The following is a 19,616-nucleotide window of genomic DNA, read 5'->3' as shown; positions in this document are numbered from 1 at the left end:
GGATGGGACTGAGGGGGCTTCCCATGGCTAATCCCTCAGTTTGCTTGTAATATTTATTTTGGAAAACAAAATGTGTTTGTTTCAAACAGAGTTGAGTGAGAGAAATTAGCTCATCAATTTCGATGCAAGAGAAATGAAATTCGCGAAGTCTGGTTTCTAGACATCTTAATGCACCCTCCACTGGGACATTGGTGAATAATGATTTTACATCAAAAGAAACCATGAGTAAATTACTAGGAGAAATGTTTTTAACCTTTTTTACAAACTCTATTGAATTTTTTATGGTGTAAATGTTATTGTCTAATAGAGTGGAAAATCTAGAAACTAAATATTTAGCTAAAGGATACGAGGCAGTACCTAAATTTGATACAATAGGGCGGAAAGGAATACCACTTTTATGAATTTTGGGAAGAGCATATAATCTGGCACAATTCGCAACAGATGGGATAAGCGAATGTTTTAAGTTGCTTGAAATGATTTGCGAAGATTTGATCGCAGTTTTTATTTTGGATAAGTCCGAAGGTGAAGGATCTTTAGGAATCGGATTATATGGTCCTTCATTTAAGAGTTTAGTGACACCATCGATGTAAGTGTTCTTATCCATGACGACTATCTGGCCACCTTTGTCGGCCTTTGAAATGATAATATCCGGGTTAGAATGAATTTCGCACATTGTAGCTCTTTCTCTCGCAGTTAGATTTGGTTTCAAAGGTTTATTATTGAATTTCACATTATGAGCGATAAGATGCCTAATCATTTCTTTCTGTGAATCTGAAACTTTACTGAACTTGAAAGCTTTTTCGATAGGAGCCAAAATCTTTGGAATCGAGGGTTTACAGGTTTGTGAGAAGTTAAAATTATATTTTAGAATTCTCTCTTGTTCTTCTGAAAGACTAGCATTAGAAATATTAACTATTGGCTTGATGTTTACAATGGGAAGATTTTTTGAACTACTTGAACTGGAAGATTGTAAAAGAAGTGTTTCGAATTTAACTGCAAGGGTATTTTTATGACGGTTAACTGCATTCTCCATTCTAGACCAAGACTTTTGTTCAAGGGCAGTGAATTTTGGATATGATTTAGCGAGTTCCAGATGAAGCTTATAGAGTTCATGTTCAATTTTGGACAATTGTTGACGTGTATACCTTATCACGGACCGAAGTAAGGCAAGCTTGCAATTTAACAGAATTCTTGAAACGCGACTCGAAGGTTTTTGATTAGATTTGATTTGAATAAAATTGGGGATCAATTTTTTACATTTACATTTAAGTAAAAAGTCAAGATGATTCAGGAATTTTTGCCATTTCAGGCGTAATTTAGTGAAACGATTAACGGATGAAGGCATGATAAACAATGCAGAAAATCAAACTAAATTAACTGAGCAATAATAAAGTACACACAAAACAGCAGAAAAATCCCTCAGTGAAATGAATAGAAAACAAAACGCTTGTAAGCAAAATGCATGAAATCAGACAAGCAAAGCACAATATCCAAATGTACAAAACATAAACATAACTTGAAAATTGCAAAAATGTACTCACCGAAACTCCTACAATCACAAAATGGCGGCCACACCACGTGCAAAAAAGAAAGCAAAATGTAAGCCTGTTTGGGGATTCTATAATTAAGACACAATAACACGCCGAATAAATACTAATTCAGAAGTCAAACAACAAAAATCAGCGTTACACCCACAAAATTTTCACAGGACTAGTTTCGATGGTTTTACCGAACCATCATCTTCAGCTGCAAAACCGCAAATGAACAAGGTAGGAAATAATGATTAGATAAGATAAGAAAGCCTGAACAAGAATAAGCAAGTGGCGCCATCTGTTGGCGAAACCAGAACTAAAACATAATTTCTCTAAAAGCCGAAGGCAAATTTGGATTGGAATTAGGATCGTTAACTAGAACAGAAAGATTTTTATGAATGTGAAATGCCTCTAGAAAATCCAGTTCTCCAATGGAAGATGTTTTTTGAATAATTTTGGCAGCAGAAAAATTGAAAGTGTGATTTTCGGACCAGCAATGTTGAGCAACAGAAGACTTCTGTGTTTCCTTTTTCTAACATATGCCTCATGTTCTTTGACGCGAAATTTTAAGGCTCTCTTAGTTTGACCAATGTAAATTAAACCACACTGGCAAGGAATCCTATAAATACCCCAGGAATTCATATCCGGAATGGGGTCCTTGAGTATAGAAGTTGGAATTTTATTGATGGGAGAATAAACAACCCGAAAGTTAAATTTCTGCAAAATATGTGCAACTTTATAGCTAATTGATGGAAAGAAGGGAATGACAACAGAATTTTTATAATCTCCTAAAATAAGAGTGTGGCTTTTAGTGTGTTCAGATGAGAATTTTTTAACTGCTTGATTACTAATGTTGGGTGAAAAGCCCCTGTCAATAGCTATTGCTTTTAAATAATTTAGTTCTTCATCAAGGGCTAGTTTGGAGGAGCAAACTTGAAGAGCACGGAAAACATAGGAATAAAATGAAGCTAACTTTTGTTTAGTCGGCTGACATGATTTAAAGTGTGGTGGAAGGCAAACCGATGAAGGTTTATGGTAAACTGTAGTACTGAAGTTGGATGTGTTACGTGTGACCAGAATGTCGAGAAACGGAAGAGAATTGCAAGTCTCAAGTTCAAAAGTGAACTGAATAGCAGGATCAATAGAATTCATTGTTGAAAGAACTTTATTTAAATCATCTTTATTACCTTCAAACAGGCTAAAAGTATCGTCTACGTAGCGGAACCATGCCGGGAAGTTTAAAGTTTCAAACAATTTTGATTCATAATAATGCATGTAGATATCAGCCAGGATGGGACTGAGGGGGCTTCCCATGGCTAATCCCTCAGTTTGCTTGTAATATTTATTTTGGAAAACAAAATGTGTTTGTTTCAAACAGAGTTGAGTGAGAGAAATTAGCTCATCAATTTCGATGCAAGAGAAATGAAATTCGCGAAGTCTGGTTTCTAGACATCTTAATGCACCCTCCACTGGGACATTGGTGAATAATGATTTTACATCAAAAGAAACCATGAGTAAATTACTAGGAGAAATGTTTTTAACCTTTTTTACAAACTCTATTGAATTTTTTATGGTGTAAATGTTATTGTCTTTCAAGCAACTTAAAACATTCGCTTATCCCATCTGTTGCGAATTGTGCCAGATTATATGCTCTTCCCAAAATTCATAAAAGTGGTATTCCTTTCCGCCCTACTGTATCAAATTTAGGTACTGCCTCGTATCCTTTAGCTAAATATTTAGTTTCTAGATTTTCCACTCTATTAGACAATAACATTTACACCATAAAAAATTCAATAGGGTTTGTAAAAAAGGTTAAAAACATTTCTCCTAGTAATTTACTCATGGTTTCTTTTGATGTAAAATCATTATTCACCAATGTCCCAGTGGAGGGTGCATTAAGATGTCTAGAAACCAGACTTCGCGAATTTCATTTCTCTTGCATCGAAATTGATGAGCTAATTTCTCTCACTCAACTCTGTTTGAAACAAACACATTTTGTTTTCCAATATAAATATTACAAGCAAACTGAGGGATTAGCCATGGGAAGCCCCCTCAGTCCCATCCTGGCTGATATCTACATGCATTATTATGAATCAAAATTGTTTGAAACTTTAAACTTCCCGGCATAGTTCCGCTACGTAGACGATACTTTTACCCTGTTTGAAGGTAATAAAGATGATTTAAATAAAGTTCTTTCAACAATGAATTCTATTGATCCTGCTATTCAGTTCACTTTTGAACTTGAGACTTGCAATTCTCTTCCGTTTCTCGACATTCTGGTCACACGTAACACATCCAACTTCAGTACTACAGTTTACCGTAAACCTTCATCGGTTTGCCTTCCACCACACTTTAAATCATGTCATCCGACTAAACAAAAGTTAGCTTCATTTTATTCCTATGTTTTCCGTGCTCTTCAAGTTTGCTCCTCCAAACTAGCCCTTGATGAAGAACTAAATTATTTAAAAGCAATAGCTATTGACAGGGGCTTTTCACCCAACATTATTAATCAAGCAGTTAAAAAATTCTCATCTGAACACACTAAAAGCCACACTCTTATTTTAGGAGATTATAAAAATTCTGTTGTCATTCCCTTCTTTCCATCAATTAGCTATAAAGTTGCACATATTTTGCAGAAATTTAACTTTCGGGTTGTTTATTCTCCCATCAATAAAATTCCAACTTCTATACTCAAGGACCCCATTCCGGATATGAATTCCTGGGGTATTTATAGGATTCCTTGCCAGTGTGGTTTAATTTACATTGGCCAAACTAAGAGAGCCTTAAAATTTCGCGTCAAAGAACATGAGGCATATGTTAGAAAAAAGGAAACACAGAAGTCTTCTGTTGCTCAACATTGCTGGTCCGAAAATCACACTTTCAATTTTTCTGCTGCCAAAATTATTCAAAAAACATCTTCCATTGGAGAACTGGATTTTCTAGAGGCATTTCACATTCATAAAAATCTTTCTGTTCTAGTTAACGATCCTAATTCCAATCCAAATTTGCCTTCGGCTTTTAGAGAAATTATGTTTTAGTTCTGGTTTCGCCAACAGATGGCGCCACTTGCTTATTCTTGTTCAGGCTTTCTTATCTTATCTAATCATTATTTCCTACCTTGTTCATTTGCGGTTTTGCAGCTGAAGATGATGGTTCGGTAAAACCATCGAAACTAGTCCTGTGAAAATTTTGTGGGTGTAACGCTGATTTTTGTTGTTTGACTTCTGAATTAGTATTTATTCGGCGTGTTATTGTGTCTTGCTTTTGTATATTCATATTTCATATGAAAGGAGCGCTGTTGTGTGGAGGAGTTGTTCAAAATTTTGGGATGGACCATTATAATTAAATAATAATAAATAAATTATAAATGGTTCATCGGCTAATTTTGTATGAACAGAAATGCGATGGTTTTCCTGGGAAGAGGATTCTATCTGATCTGCCACCTCTTGATAACATTGAATCAGATTTTAATTGTATTCCTCTTCCTATTTTATGTATTTTTATATATTTCTATTGTTTGTGGGATTTCTTCTGGTTTAAAGACACTTAATTGAGGGTTTTTTTAATTTAATTATTTTATTTTATTTATTTCTTTTTATTATTTATTTTTATTCCCTCCCCCCCATTTTTGTTTGGAATTTTTGGGACTTTATTGGTTTTAAATTTCATTACTTTAGTGTCTTTGTGGATTTTGTTCTAAATTCATTACTATTTTATCTATAATAAATTTTTATGTGGCATATTGCAGAAAAATATATTGGGATATTTTTTGTTTAAAAAAAAATTGTGATACTGCATATATATATGTGTGATAAAAAATGAGAAAAAAATGTAGCAAATGTTGATGGCACGGAATGTAGATCCATATTGACCAGGGAATTTGGAAGTCAAGGTGGTTTAAATTTCATTTTTATTTAAATTGGCATTTATGGCCACAATTAACTTGGCACTCTAATCGTGCTTATTTTCAGAACATTTACAATACTTTTGTGTTAGTAAGAGAACACAGCAAAATAGTGTCCAGACAGCACAGTTCAACTTAAAAGTGCACATTTATCCACTTTGGAAGACTGCCAAGAGGAAGGTTTTGGTTTAGATTAGAAAGGTTTCAGTTCTGTAAATTTTGAGTTCAGGTTCTGAGTTAGCTATGTCATGAACCATATGCAAGTCATGCAAGATGGATTGATGTCGAAATGATGCAGTCCAGAAAAGTTACGCTTGTTAGAGTAGAGAGGGAGAATTATGGGGTTACATACATATACATATGTAATGAAAAAGATGTAGCAATACCAATGAGATAGAAATGTAGATTTTAGTTCCATAATGAAGGACAAGAATTCTGATTGCATGAAATGTAGACAGAACATAAAAAATATTTATCCATAAGGAATAGGAATGTGGTAGCTGCGGAAGATTAAATCTTCATTATATTTCAGTAAATATGTTGCGGCCACAAACAGCTTAGCATATTGTTTATGGCTATTTCAAAATTTTTATACTTTTGATGCTTTGCAGTAAGAATTGAGCATTCCATCTAGGCCGAAGAATACCAAAGGAGTGCATTATGTTCAGTATAAAATCTTAATTCAGACTGATATAGTTTTAGTTCTCAATGCATTTTAATTGGATAATTAATACTGCTGTAAAATTATTATTGGCTATTTGAGTTTTAGTTCCATTTACATCTCCAGAATTATGTGACAGTCATATGACATGGATTAGTCTGGAAATCACAAGAATAAAGAGACATTACTAATTTTAGAATGGAGAAGGGAAATTATTTTATGCTGTTTTAAATTGCAATTTATCTTTTAAATATTCTTTATTTTTCTTACATATATGTGTAAATAAATTCAGTTAGGCACATGCAACAAATCCCTTTAATATATTATAATTTCCTTTCTTAGAATGGACAAACACTGTTAATGATTGCAGCACAACAAGGCCATCTAGCAATTGTGAATGAACTTCTTGCTCATGGAGCCGATGTAAATGCTGAAGATGAGGTATATGCATCAATTTAAGTTTAGTTGTAGTTAATGTTTTATTTCATCAGGGGTATTTAAAAGATGGATAATATATTCATTGATATCTTTTCTAATTGGTTAACCCATTAAGTGCAAAAAAATTTTTCTCTCAATTTACATTTATTTCTGGGTGTCTAGATTGACATAATGACTGGAAATTGGAATATAGATGGAATCTACCATAAGCCCCAAATGGCGATCGACATTCAAGTACCCTGAGCAGAAAATAAAAATCACATTGGTAATAAATAGTTAAAAAATATATTCTAAAAACCATTAGGGAACACAGGAGTTGGAAATGATGTACATAATAATAAGGCATGCTGCATTTTGAAAATATTAAAATCTTGAAACTCACAAAAATTTTACTTCTCACACATTATACTCTCCAGCTCACTCATTTAACAACTACTACTACTACTCAACAACTCATGCAAAAGCTTGAGAGAGGTTTAAACAACAATGTAAAAAAGTAACCTTGTTGCCAACCTAATTAAAGTTACAAAATTTCCACTACTAATACAAATTAATAATTTATCTTAGTAGTGGAATTATGGCAGTTAATAGGTTAAATTCAAAATATTTAATCAGTGTTTTCATTTATATAAGTCATTCCAAAAGTTAAATAAAGATTAATCAAGATATGGAGAAACAATCTTCTGTAACAAACCTTTCAAATACTTTTTGATTGGCATAGTAAATTGAATATTCTTTGTAAAATCATTTAATATTTTTTTAGTATTAAAATGTAAGGTACTTTCTGATTATTCTGAGCTCTGCTTTCAGCTTTCTGTAGAATTACTCATTTTTACCTGTGATAATAAATAACCCACTTCTGAGCATACCACATATAATGTGTTTGAGTGAATGCAAATTTACATGTTTTATATTTAACAGTCTTTTCAAGAAGCAACATCCACTGGCTGTAAAAATGTGAATATTGACTGTATAGATTTTTATCCTTCCCTCATAAAATGCTTCTTTTTGTTATTATTATCTATGAACAGAATAGTACTTGTGAGTCATAAATATAGTCAAACAGAGATTTCTTTCCATCACACTAAACTGTGAATTAGTTGGCAACTTTTTTTTTTTTTTTTTTTTTTCTAATGAATCTTGAGAAAGGTTTAAAGGATAATGTAAAAAATTAACCATTATTGCCAACCTAACTTTTTCTAATCAGAAAGTACTAAAACTCAGAAAGTACAACCATAGTTTCAAATATGATGCTGCCTTTTTTTTTTTCAATTAAATAAAATTATGATTGTAAACAAAGTTAATAAAATATAATTAATATTTTTAGGACAATTGGTCAGCTTTGACAAATGCAGCAAAAGCTGGATTTAAAGATATTGTTATAAAATTATTAGATCATGGAGCAGATATTGAGCATCGTGACATGGTTTGTACTAATTTTTAATGAGTTTTTTCTTGTTTACTTTTCTTTTCTTATATATATTTCTATGTAATTATACATATGCTTTTTTTCATTTTCCCATATTAAAATTCAATGAATCATACTGAATTATTTAAATTATTGTTAGCTAAATTCAACTATATACTTAAGTTTTCCCCATTAAAATGTAATTTTGTAAAAGTATTTCTTATGTAGGTAGAGTAACAGTTTCTTTGCTGTTTCAGGGTCAATGGACACCACTTATGTGGGCATGTTATAAAGGCCATTATTATGTTGTAAAAATACTTTTAGAGCATGGTGCAAGTGTAAATATACTTGATAAAAATCATTGTACACCTCTTATCTGGGCTGCTGGTAGAGGATTTTTGGAAATAGTTGAAGCATTGCTTGAAAGAGGAGCTAAAGTTTATTCAACTGATAAGGTCTGTCTACATTTTCTCTCTCTCTCTCTTTTTTTTTTTTTTTTTTTTTTTTTTTTTTTTATAATTTAGTTTATATTTTTCATATTATTTTGGTAAAATCATGAATACATATGCAAATATCATAAATTAAATTCACAATGTTGTAATGCTAGAAAAATTTCTGATTATCTGCCCGACCCTTCTGAAAAGTCAGCAGTCATTAGCAACTAATTTTTCACCAATCTAACATGTGCAAAACAATAGCCACTTTAAAAATGATAGCCAACTAAAAATTACATAAAATAGCAACTATTTAACAAAATTAAAAATGTAATGTTTGTGATTATCTACATATGTATATAGTGATCTTTTTCAACTTGAAAAAAAATCAGTGAATTTCAAAATTCTGAGCATTAAAGAGCAACTTAACACTGTTCTCCACATGTACAGCAATAAGTTTTTCTTAAAAAACAGCAGAAAATTCTATAAATCCCACTAAAGCTATTCCTCTTCTTCTTACTAATCTCTCTCATCTGAATCAGATCAGGTCCATTAGTTCATTTGCTTTCATGACTTCCAACACCAAAGTAGGTCTCTTCAATAGGTCTTCATGGACTAAGCAACACAATTAAATAGATGTTTCTCAGTGGCTTCATGGTTTTTACGATTGGTACAAGCTGAGAATTTTTTAGTAGCACAGAAAAATCTGAGAGTTCCTTAAATCCTGAACTCTCCTGAGCCAGAGCCGTTTGTGTTCAAGCTTCTTGTCACCCTTGAGACTAGTAGCAGTACCAAGACCACAAATGTGATACCATGAATGTGTTGGTAATTGTCTCTAAGAAATATTAATCAAAGCCTTTCTTCTCGAGTATAGGTCAAGGTAGGTCAAAGATTCAGCATAAACCTAAGGCATAGGAGTACCATCCTAAAGCTATTGTTACACTAACCTAAGAATAGTTGGTATACTACTTTCAAGCTCCAAGCTTTCGTACTATAATCATCTTAATATTGGAGACAACAAAAGCTAGCCATATGCATCATTTTGTACATATTTCATTAATTTAACAATAATGATAAAAATAATAATCGAAAAGAAGTACTTCAGAACAAAAATATTTATACCAAAAATCAAAAGTCCTGATAATTGGAAAGTCTGTACATTGCAAATTTTTCCATTCTGTACTATTAAATAATTGCCATATTTTTAAACACACTTTCTTTTTCTTTAACCGTGAAATTCTAAACTATCATAATGATTCCTTAAAAGAAAATAAAGCACACACTAACCAAAACGATACCGGAGATGATCGTTGAATTTCAAAAGCCAAATTCTACTCTGTAGTGGATGTGCAAACATATTTGTTTGCCATATAAATACATTTTCCAAACATTCTGAGGTACCTAGTTTGGTGAAATAGTGAGTTACCTGCCCGACCCTCCTGTGGGTAGGCAGATAATCAGAAAGTACAAAATTTCTAGCAGACTTCAATGAATAAAGATATTCAGTTATTTTGTCAATTTTTATGTATTATTTTTATTAAAAATACAGAATCATTGAATTCAGTGCAGTTATTTCATTAGCCTTTCTAATAAATATAATTATGTTTCATTAGTTGATTGATTATAACATAGACTAGAAAGCCCGGCGGTCATACGAAATGACTGCTGTTTAACAACAGATTTTAAACAGATGACTGCTAATGCAAACAAATGTTCACATTCCCCCTGACATGCTCAATTTGTATTCAGCTGAAAATTCAGTTTAAAATACAATGTTGGAATAAAATCGGGCAAAATTTTAAACTCTTTACGCGAAAGGATATTTAGCATAGAAGTTTGGGTAAGCCTACCTGATGAGATGTACTACGCACAACTCGTTAGTTGGTTTTGTCTCCTTTAATTTCTCAACATTTGCAAGTTTCCAGGTAATTCATATGTAAATATAGTTAAATGCATAATAAGCAGAAATTGTGTGAATTAAAAGTATTTAAATGTTCTTAAATACCATGATAATTTAATTAAAACAATGATAACTGCATTATGGTATCAGAGTATATGGACTATTTGAATGCCGTGGCAACTTCACCCCTTTGGCTAGTACAGTTATGCAAGCAACCAACAAACTGTCGGTGACAAACAGACACTTAAGCCACATATAATAAAGATATGGCCAATTTCACCAATAAGAATTTTTTTGTTAACAGTAGGCTGAAGCATTACCGAGTTATTTTCATCATAAATTTAAAATCGTTCTATGTGCGTAAAAAACTGAGTTTATTATTAAAAAATATTTTCAGATTACATGTCGAAAAATATTACCCATGATAATTGTTGTCACTCTATTAAGTTTAGCATGTCCCTTTTATTATTATTTGTTTTGCAATTAAGATTGATCTATGAATTTGGCAAACAGTTTCGAATGTTATGATCAGGAAATTCCCGTTGTTCTAAGTAAGCAGCAGTTAAGTTAGTTACATTACTGAAGTACTGAATGTTTTTCATCATAAAATGTAGGGATCACTTTATACTAAATTCTACATGTAAATAATCACATTTATCTGTATGTGTTCGTAAATGAAATAAATTGGATATAAAATGAAGTCTATTTTCAAAACAAAATAAAACTGGCATCTGAAGACAAGACAGAGTTTGTATTCTGCATTTGAAGAAATCAGAATTTTAAATTTTAAAAGTGTACAAGTATGAATGATTTAAATTACTGCCTATAAGTATACGAATGCTGTTTACGATGATAAAATGATTTAAGTTTAAGAAAGTATAAACACTTTCATTTTTTCAGTATAAATAGAAATTAAGAATTTATTATGAATCATTTTAACTATTTTAAGTGTACATACAAATATGGATGCTCTGAAAATAAAACGAACAGTGAATAAGTTGAAGCAATATTTGGCAATGAAAGTAGATGCCAAGAATGGCAATAAGCTGAGTGCGTTGAACTCTCAGTTACAAGATAAATATTTACGTTTAGATGAGATTCAGAATAACATTTCGTCACTACTTTTAGAAAATACTGAGGCTGTTGCTAAATACGAAGCCGATTTTGAGGTGGCAGAAGATTATGGTGATAATTATCTTGAGCTTAAATCAAAGATGGAAAAGCTCATAAGTAAAGATTCTGGATCTTTTTTGGAAAATCCCGTAGAACGTGATGTGATAAAAATAAAATTTCTTAAATTACCTAAATTTGAATTTAAAATGTTTTCAGGTGTTCCCAAAGACTTTTTAACATATTGGAGTATATTTTCAAAAATACATGACATATAGAAACTGACTGCTATAGACAATTCCCAGTATTTATACCAGTCTATGGTGCCTGATTCAAGAGCTGCTAGATTAATATCCAGTTTCCCAATAACAGCTGAAAATTATCCAAAGGCCTTCCAACCGCTGAAATTAAGATTTGGCCGAGAGGATCTCCTAGTGCAAATATATGTCCATGATCTCCTTTCACTGGTTCTGAAAAATGCTATGGCCGGGAAGAATGTCCCTGATTTAGCCTCCCTCTATGATATGCTAGAGGCAAAATTAAGAGCATTAGAAAGTTTAGGGCTCACAAAAGAAAAATTTGCTGACTTTTTAGAGCCATTGATGGAGTCGTTTGCCAGGAAATGTTCTGCGAGCATGAGAAAGGAGTAAAATTTCAGAAAATATTGATAAAGCAGAAGCTACAAGTCAGAGATCCTTAAAAAAACTGATGTGCTTGAATGTTTGTCGCCATGAAATCGAATCAGAAGAGAAGATAAATTTGGCTCGATTAGGTTTCGGAACTCAAGTTGAGGTTAAAACGGAAGTTGATACTACAAGAAATGATATCCCTTCTGCTTCAGCTCTTATTTCATCCATGCAGGAGAAGGCTAAATGTATTTTTGTGATCATCCATACTTTAATAGAGACTGTAATAAAGCTCCCAGGATGATTGTAGATGAGAGGAAATTTCAAGTTATATGTAAAAGAGGCTGCTTTGTTTGCCTTAAGCCTGGTCATATGACAAAATGGTGTCGCAGTAGTGTGAAACGTTTGATTTGTGCACGGTGGCATTATGCGTTACTTTGCCCAGATTTACATAAAGATATTAATTCCTCATCAAAAGACAAAGCAAAATTCTACAGAGACACTATTGACAAATCTTTCTTTCAGAACGCAAAATATATTTGAAAACAATCACGATCAGATTACGGCATAGAGGCAAAGAAATCCATGTTCAAGCATTAATGGATGATGGATCATATCATTCCTATATTGAGAAGAGCATAGCTGCTGAGTTAAATATTTCTCCTTTCGGAAAGAAGGTATTATCTCAAGGACTGTTTGGCAGAGGAATTTTTCTGGCTGCTGAGCATAATAGATATACAGTAGAGGGATAAAATTGACAGATGTTGAAAGAGATACCCCACCTATACAAGTTCTTCTATGAGCCAATGTACTTGGAAGCATTTTAACTGGAAGAATTGAGGTACTTATATCTGAAGTTTCAGCTGCAGAGACTTTGCTAGGTTGGACAATTTTAGGACTAGGCAAGAAAAGGCAAGTGGTTAATTTGGTCACGTTAAATCTTCAAAATTTTAATTTGCCGAAGATATGGGATTTAGAAGTTCTAGGGATTAGAGATCCTGTAGAAAGAAATAATAAGATCCTTCTTGAAGAAGAAACTTTGATCCATTTCAAGAAATCTTTAAGGGGATGTGAAGATGGACATTATGAAGTAACTTTGCCATGGCTAGCTGGGCATCCTGCTCTTTATGATAAGTATGATATAGCTGAATCGCGACTTTGCGTGGTAACAAAACATTTGTTAAACAAAAATAACTTCGAAGCCTATGATGCTGTACTCCAACTGTGGAAATTAGAAGGCATCATAGAAACTGTTCCAATGGAGCAGCTGTTTAAGCTCAGTCATTATCCTCATAGGTCTGTTATCAAGCTATCCAACAGTACCACTAAAGTTCACCCACTGTTCGATGCTTCTTTCAAGCAGCCTGGATCTGCTTCTTTAAATGAGTGTTTGAGTGTTAGACTGAGTCTGATACATCAGATGGTTCTCATGCCGGGAATTGAACCCAGGCCACGTGGATGAAACTCTTGGGGCCTTGTGATAACGAGATTGTGGAAAATATAAAGGTAACTCAAAGGGGTCGTTGAGTAGTGCCTGTTAAACGGATGGACTTTTTTCTTAGACTTAGATAATTGTAATGTCATTTGTGTGTTTATTGTTCTTTGGTGTTATATTCACACTTTTACAGTTCTTAGTTCAGTTTCATGTTATGTGTTAAGCAATGCAAAGGAGGGGAGGATGTTGTGACTCCTATTAAGTTTAGCATTTCTTGTTTATTATTATTTAAGAGTTTGTTTTGTAGTTAAACTTGATGTATGAAACTGGCAACCAGTTTCAAATGTTGTGATTGGGGAATTCCCCTTCTTCTAAGTAAGCAGCAGTTAAGTTAGTTACGTTGCTCAAATACTGAATGTTTTTCATCATTAAGATGTATGGATCACTTTATCTTTATACTAAACTCTACATGTAAATAATCACATTTATCTATATGTGCTCATAAATGAAATAAATTGGATATAAAACGAAGTCTAATTTTGAAACAAAACAATAATAAAAAAGAATATCCTCCAATTTTACACAGTTATTTTCCCTTTATGCTTAGTTATCTATTCTTTGTATTTCTTAATAAAACCTGTATTTATTTTTTATGAAGGTCTCTAAATTATCTTCAAGGTAATTTAAATGAGAATAACAAAGAAAGGAAATTTTGTGTATATGTTACACCCAGTTGCTAACTGGTATTTTCATATATATTATGTTCCTGCTATTTGACATATTAACATTCACTTTATTTCTCCAGGTTAGTGTTTATGTGAAGGAGATTGGTGATGAGGGAGTGAGTAGTATACAATGATATTAATGTTATGCAAGGTATGACAAGAGTCATTGATTCAGTTCCAAAGGTGGATATGCGAGATCCATGCATTGCTTAATGTCCTGTAATGCAGTGGATGATGCAAAAGAGCATGTCTTAAATAAAATATCTGATTTTTTTAGAAAACTATAACATATTTTGCTTTTTATTTAAAAAGTGTGATTTCTTTTTGGATTCATTATGAATAATTAAAAACCCAAATATAATTTTTTGTATCTTTTATTAAATGCCAAGTAAAATAAATAAGAAATAGACAAAATATATCATGAGATTTCTAAAGACATACTCTTTATTATAAATGGAGCAAAATCTCTGTTAATCAGGCCTTTATCAAGTGAGATCTGCAAGAACCAAGCCAGCAGTCAGTTGAAAGAAATAATGGGGGAAATAAAATAACCTCAGAAAAGGAACAGCAAAAGTCAATAACAGTTATGAATTCTCTTACTAGATTGATCTTTTTAGCCTATCAGTGGGAAGTCATATAATGGCCTTATATTGTTAATAATTTTGTTAACAAATATTTTGCAAGATGAGCAATATTTTTAACCCCTTAACCATGGCATCTGTTTCAGAAAATGCACCAAAACTAGAAATTTTTTTTAACTGTTTGGTTTTGTTCTGTATGCCAATATAAAAGTTAATAAATTGTTATTTAGTAAAAAAAAAAAAAAAAAAAAAAAAAAAAAAAAAAAAAAAAAAAACGAAATTTTAAATGTAATAACTACTGTATTATTTTGATATACACATAAAAAGTAATGGATTACAGACATTTGTGATTCAATTACAGCAAATTAAACAAAATTTTGAAGCTAAATATAAATCAATGTTAATACAACAATATAATTTTGAATATTCAATTTTGAAAATCTTTTACAGTGTGATATATGTGGAAACACTGTGCCGCATACAAACCCATATAATACTCTACTTGATCTCGAAGAACCTAAACTATGTTTCTCATCAATGATTGAATTGAACATTGCAAAAAAAGAAAACTTTTTGGTTTAAAATTCACTCTCAACTGAAACCCAACACGTGTCTTTCTTTAGATGAGCAGCTGAATGCGCCCACATCTTCCCCCAGCTGAAATCCATGAAAAGGTAGGACCAGTAATGCCATCTATTATAAAAATAATGAATTAAGTCTGAAATGAATATCCTAAAATGAAAACATACTTGGTTCGGGCTTCACAAAACAGAAAAACCTATTTTTCATCTGCCCAAAGTCAGTCTGGGCATCACAAATACAGCACGTAGTAGTTGCCCATGCTGGACTCAGGCAACACTGGCAAAGGGTTAATGAATTGATAAACAAGAATATATATATATATATATACAGTCAAAAGTCTTTAATCTGGACGTCCATAATCAGGAATGATATATAATCCAGACCTAAAAGCTACAAAATTTCTGCGCATGCGTAAATGCATAATGCGTTTACGCATTCGCATATGACCTTTAGCATGCGCGTTTAATGTACTATAACGGACAGTATAAGCTAAGCTAAAATTATCTAATTATCTATTTCATTTAGCGTTGTTCCTTAAACTTCTAATTGGATCCGGCTTATTATTTTTTGCAGACTGTTAGAACAATTTTATTAAAGTAAGCTTGAACTTTCAATTATGTCAAAATGAATTTCTGATTCTGGAGCTGCCAAAGGATCTACAAAGCGAAAGCATGTTTTGATGTCTATCAAACAAAAAGTGGAATTGCTGCAAAAAATGGATAAAGGCATATCCTTTGTTTCTGTAACCATTCCGAAATCTGTTTATCAATTTCATGGGGGGGGGGACGTTGCGGCACGCAATGAACTGGAAGTTGATCTGTCAGCACTATCCTTATCGTCAGGGCAGATGTTTTTATTTTATTTGGCTTTTAATTCTTTACTAAATGTAGTATTTCATCTTGATGTACTCAGTCTTTGATATGATTTAAATCAAATTCCGCACCATTATAAATATCATGAATACACATCAAATATCTGGTTGCAATTTTCTAATTTAGACTATGCGTAATGTATGCTTTATGCATGCGCGCGTTGAAAGAAATGTTTGATATAGTAAACAAAACTTTTTTTTATAAATATTAAACTTTTTTTGTAAATTTTGGTACCCTTTAGATCATAATTGCTCTTTATTTCATAAATTACGGTTTCATATTTTTAATTTTATAATTTCTGCATGCCATCCTACCAGATTTAAATTGATGATCTATAATCCGGAAAAACCGATAATCCGGCATCGCCGAAGTCCCGATGAGTCCGGATTAAAGACTATATACACTTAGTATCACATTGTCAAAACCCAGCTGGTGGGTTCTGTCTCTATTATTGCAGGTGTATGGGTAATCCTCTCCCATGCTTGGTCTCAGTCAGTTTGTCTCACTCTCATATAGTCAAATGCATTATAGCATTATAACTATCTGTTTATTTTATCTCACTTTGTGATCCTTATTTTCACAGGCAATTGTTTTTCATTTTTAATGTTCCTAAATTGAATTATTGTTCTTTAACCACTGTACTGCAAAAGTAACCTTTAAAAAAAGAAACCTGAAAATGAAAACCTTGAGCAAAGTTCTTTAGTTCTTTTAGAGCAGTCCCTTGATACTTTTTCTATAGATCTTTTGTTTATTGAAATATGCATGATTGGGCTGTAGTGAATAGACTAGCATATATTCCAGCATATAAAGGACATCTATATTTTCAAACTAATTTTTTTTAATTTTTAAATATATTTGTGGTCTATCATGCACCCTTTTCTTTACAAAGAAACCTGAAATGTACTTGTGTGATGTTCTTATCTTTTGAAGTCATTCATTTGAAGATTTTTCTCAGGGTTTTGAACAATATTGAATTGACAGGCAATAAGGGGAACAATATGTGTGAGGATGAAATGATTGAAGGAGTAAATAATTCTGCAAACAGGTGGGTTGTATTCAGTGCAGAAATGCACAAGACTGGTATTCTAGATTTTCAAGAAAAAGACACAATTTGGGATGACAATGTACTTCTGACCTGAATGAATTCAATGAATTAGACATCACATGTTTTTTAAAGCCATGATTTTGAAGTAAATACCGAAGTCTTTAGTAACTTGCATTTTCCTTAGTTGAAATACAGTTGATCTATCTAGTGTTCTTTTAGCAGTAAATATGGCTCCTTCTATAGGAAGCAAACATAGTGTTCATTTCATATGCAAAGTGATTCATTTTGCAAACAAAAATATAAATCATGCTGCATCAAGGATGTTTGATATTAATGAAAGCTACATACATGAGTGGAAGAAAAATGAAATCATAGTAATTAACATGCCAAAGAATAAATGTGCATTTGTAGAGATATTAGGTTATTGTCGAAGGAGGAGGCATGAAAAATGGGCAATGCTCTTGCTAGGACCTTGAACCACGGACCTCTCGAATACGTGTTGAGTGTCCTGACCACTACACCATGAAGGCATGCTAAGAAGGTGGGAGAAATACTTATATACTCCCTTTTTAAAGGGCCACTGGGGGATTAGGGGACCCAATCGCCAAATCCTGGTGGTGGAGAATCATCATCCACCACCTTTGTTTTTGGTTCTGGTACCACTGTAGTGTCATTAGAATTTTTTTTTTTTTTTTTTTTTTTTTTTTTTTTTTTTTTTTAAGCAGAAGTCATGAAAAATTAGTTAATGCCCTTGCCCGGACTTGAATCTCGGACCTCTCGAATACGTACCGTACAGCGTTTAATGTGCACCTTTAAATTTTTATCTTATTTTTTATATTAAAGATGTATGTCATTCTTTATGATATAGGAATGTCACAAAAACGGTAATAGATATCTTTAAAATAATAATAATATTGTTTAAAAATGCATATAAGAAACTGGACAAATTTCAAATAGTTGAAAAGTTTTGAATCAAGTTTGCTTATTCCAGTTTTTTTATGAATATTTTGTCATGAAATAAAATCTTGCATGGATGGTTTGTTTAATCAAAGGAGACAAATTATATTAACTAAAGTTGTGTAAGAAAAAGAGAAAAATATTTTTTATAGTAATGCATTAAATTATAAAGTGTTTGTTAAAATGTTAATAATGGTTTTTATGCACTCATTTTTAAAATTTCAGATAAACAATTTTAGAAAACATTTTCGAGAGAAAAAATGTAGTGTCTATAAATTAAATTTTCCATTATCCAAGTTGATTACGGTCACTTCAGATAATCAAGGTTCTAGTGTACTAGATTTGTACCCTTACTCTCAAGTGAAAAATAATGTAAATAATAATACTTTACGCTTTCTTGAAAAATTGTTTTGGAGAATATTTTCTAGCTATTCCTTTAGTTGTTTAAGCAAATATTTTGACAGATTATTCATTTTGATTGTATCTTAAAACAGCTAGGTGATTTTCATGTTAATATCCTATTTCTGTATGTACAATAATTAAGAATTGACATTGTAATCTTTTTTTCTTTCAGTATGGGACTACACCTCTTGTGTGGGCATGTCGTAAAGGTTATACTGAAATTGTTCCACTTTTGCTGGATGCTGGTGCTAATGTTGATACTGCAGGAATGGTAAAAATTTTACAACATAATTTAAAGTTGCTTGAATTCCAGATTAATTTTGTCAGTGAAATTCTTACATTTTTAATTGTAATTTTTCATTTTTGTAGTTTTCTTGGACTCCACTTCTTGTGGCAACTAAAGGAAACTATGTTAGCATAGTTAATATGCTCTTAGAGAAGAAACCCAATGTTAATGCAGTTGACATGGTAATGTGCTGCACTCACTCATCATTTGGTATTGTTATTTTTTAAGGGTTCCTGCTTTATCTCTTGAATAATGGCATTCTAACTAAAGAAACTCGATTTTGATTGAAACTTCAAACTGGTTTTAAATTGAGAACAGTCAATTATAAAATAATTAATCTCAGTGCAATATTGGTCAAGTTAACTCATTGAAAAGAGGAAACAGAAAAAGATTCTATAATTTATGTCCCAAAAAATGAACTATAAATAAGCAAAATCATAAATAAATTCTATAATGTCTTTCTCAAACCCTGTATTTTATGGCAGAAACATGGAGGTCAAAAGCACTTACATTGATTAAATAAAAATAATGCTTATTAATTGAACTATGCATTCAATAAATGAATGAAAAGTATTTATCAAATGCTTTAAAATTTATCCTGCAATTTTTTAATTTCTATTGATAATAACTACAGCTGCCAAGTCAACTGAAACTTAAAAATACTTATAGAGTTAATTCCTGGTAAACCAAATTGATCATACAGAATTTCATTTTTTTC

General features: G+C 32.0%; 1 protein-coding gene across 2 annotated transcripts in view; it reads left to right on the top strand.

The window, feature by feature from the left end:
• Window positions 1-19,616, top strand: part of Arms (Ankyrin repeat-rich membrane spanning) — a 144,016-nt gene that overhangs the window by 20,835 nt on the left and 103,565 nt on the right. For both annotated transcript variants that reach the window (XM_085815026.1, XM_085815025.1), the window contains exons 2-6: window positions 6,440-6,538; window positions 7,863-7,961; window positions 8,201-8,398; window positions 18,785-18,883; window positions 18,982-19,080. In XM_085815026.1, coding sequence (XP_085671152.1) covers window positions 6,440-6,538; window positions 7,863-7,961; window positions 8,201-8,398; window positions 18,785-18,883; window positions 18,982-19,080 — 594 coding nt within the window. The remainder of the gene's footprint in view (window positions 1-6,439; window positions 6,539-7,862; window positions 7,962-8,200; window positions 8,399-18,784; window positions 18,884-18,981; window positions 19,081-19,616) is intronic.

This window comes from Stegodyphus dumicola, chromosome 4 (genome assembly GCF_044657685.1).
Source record: "Stegodyphus dumicola isolate Sdum_Otavi_A_Nest chromosome 4, ASM4465768v1".
NCBI lineage: Eukaryota > Metazoa > Arthropoda > Arachnida > Araneae > Eresidae > Stegodyphus > Stegodyphus dumicola.
Note: the sequence above shows the minus strand (reverse complement) of the source record. Positions and strands in the feature narration are given on the sequence as shown.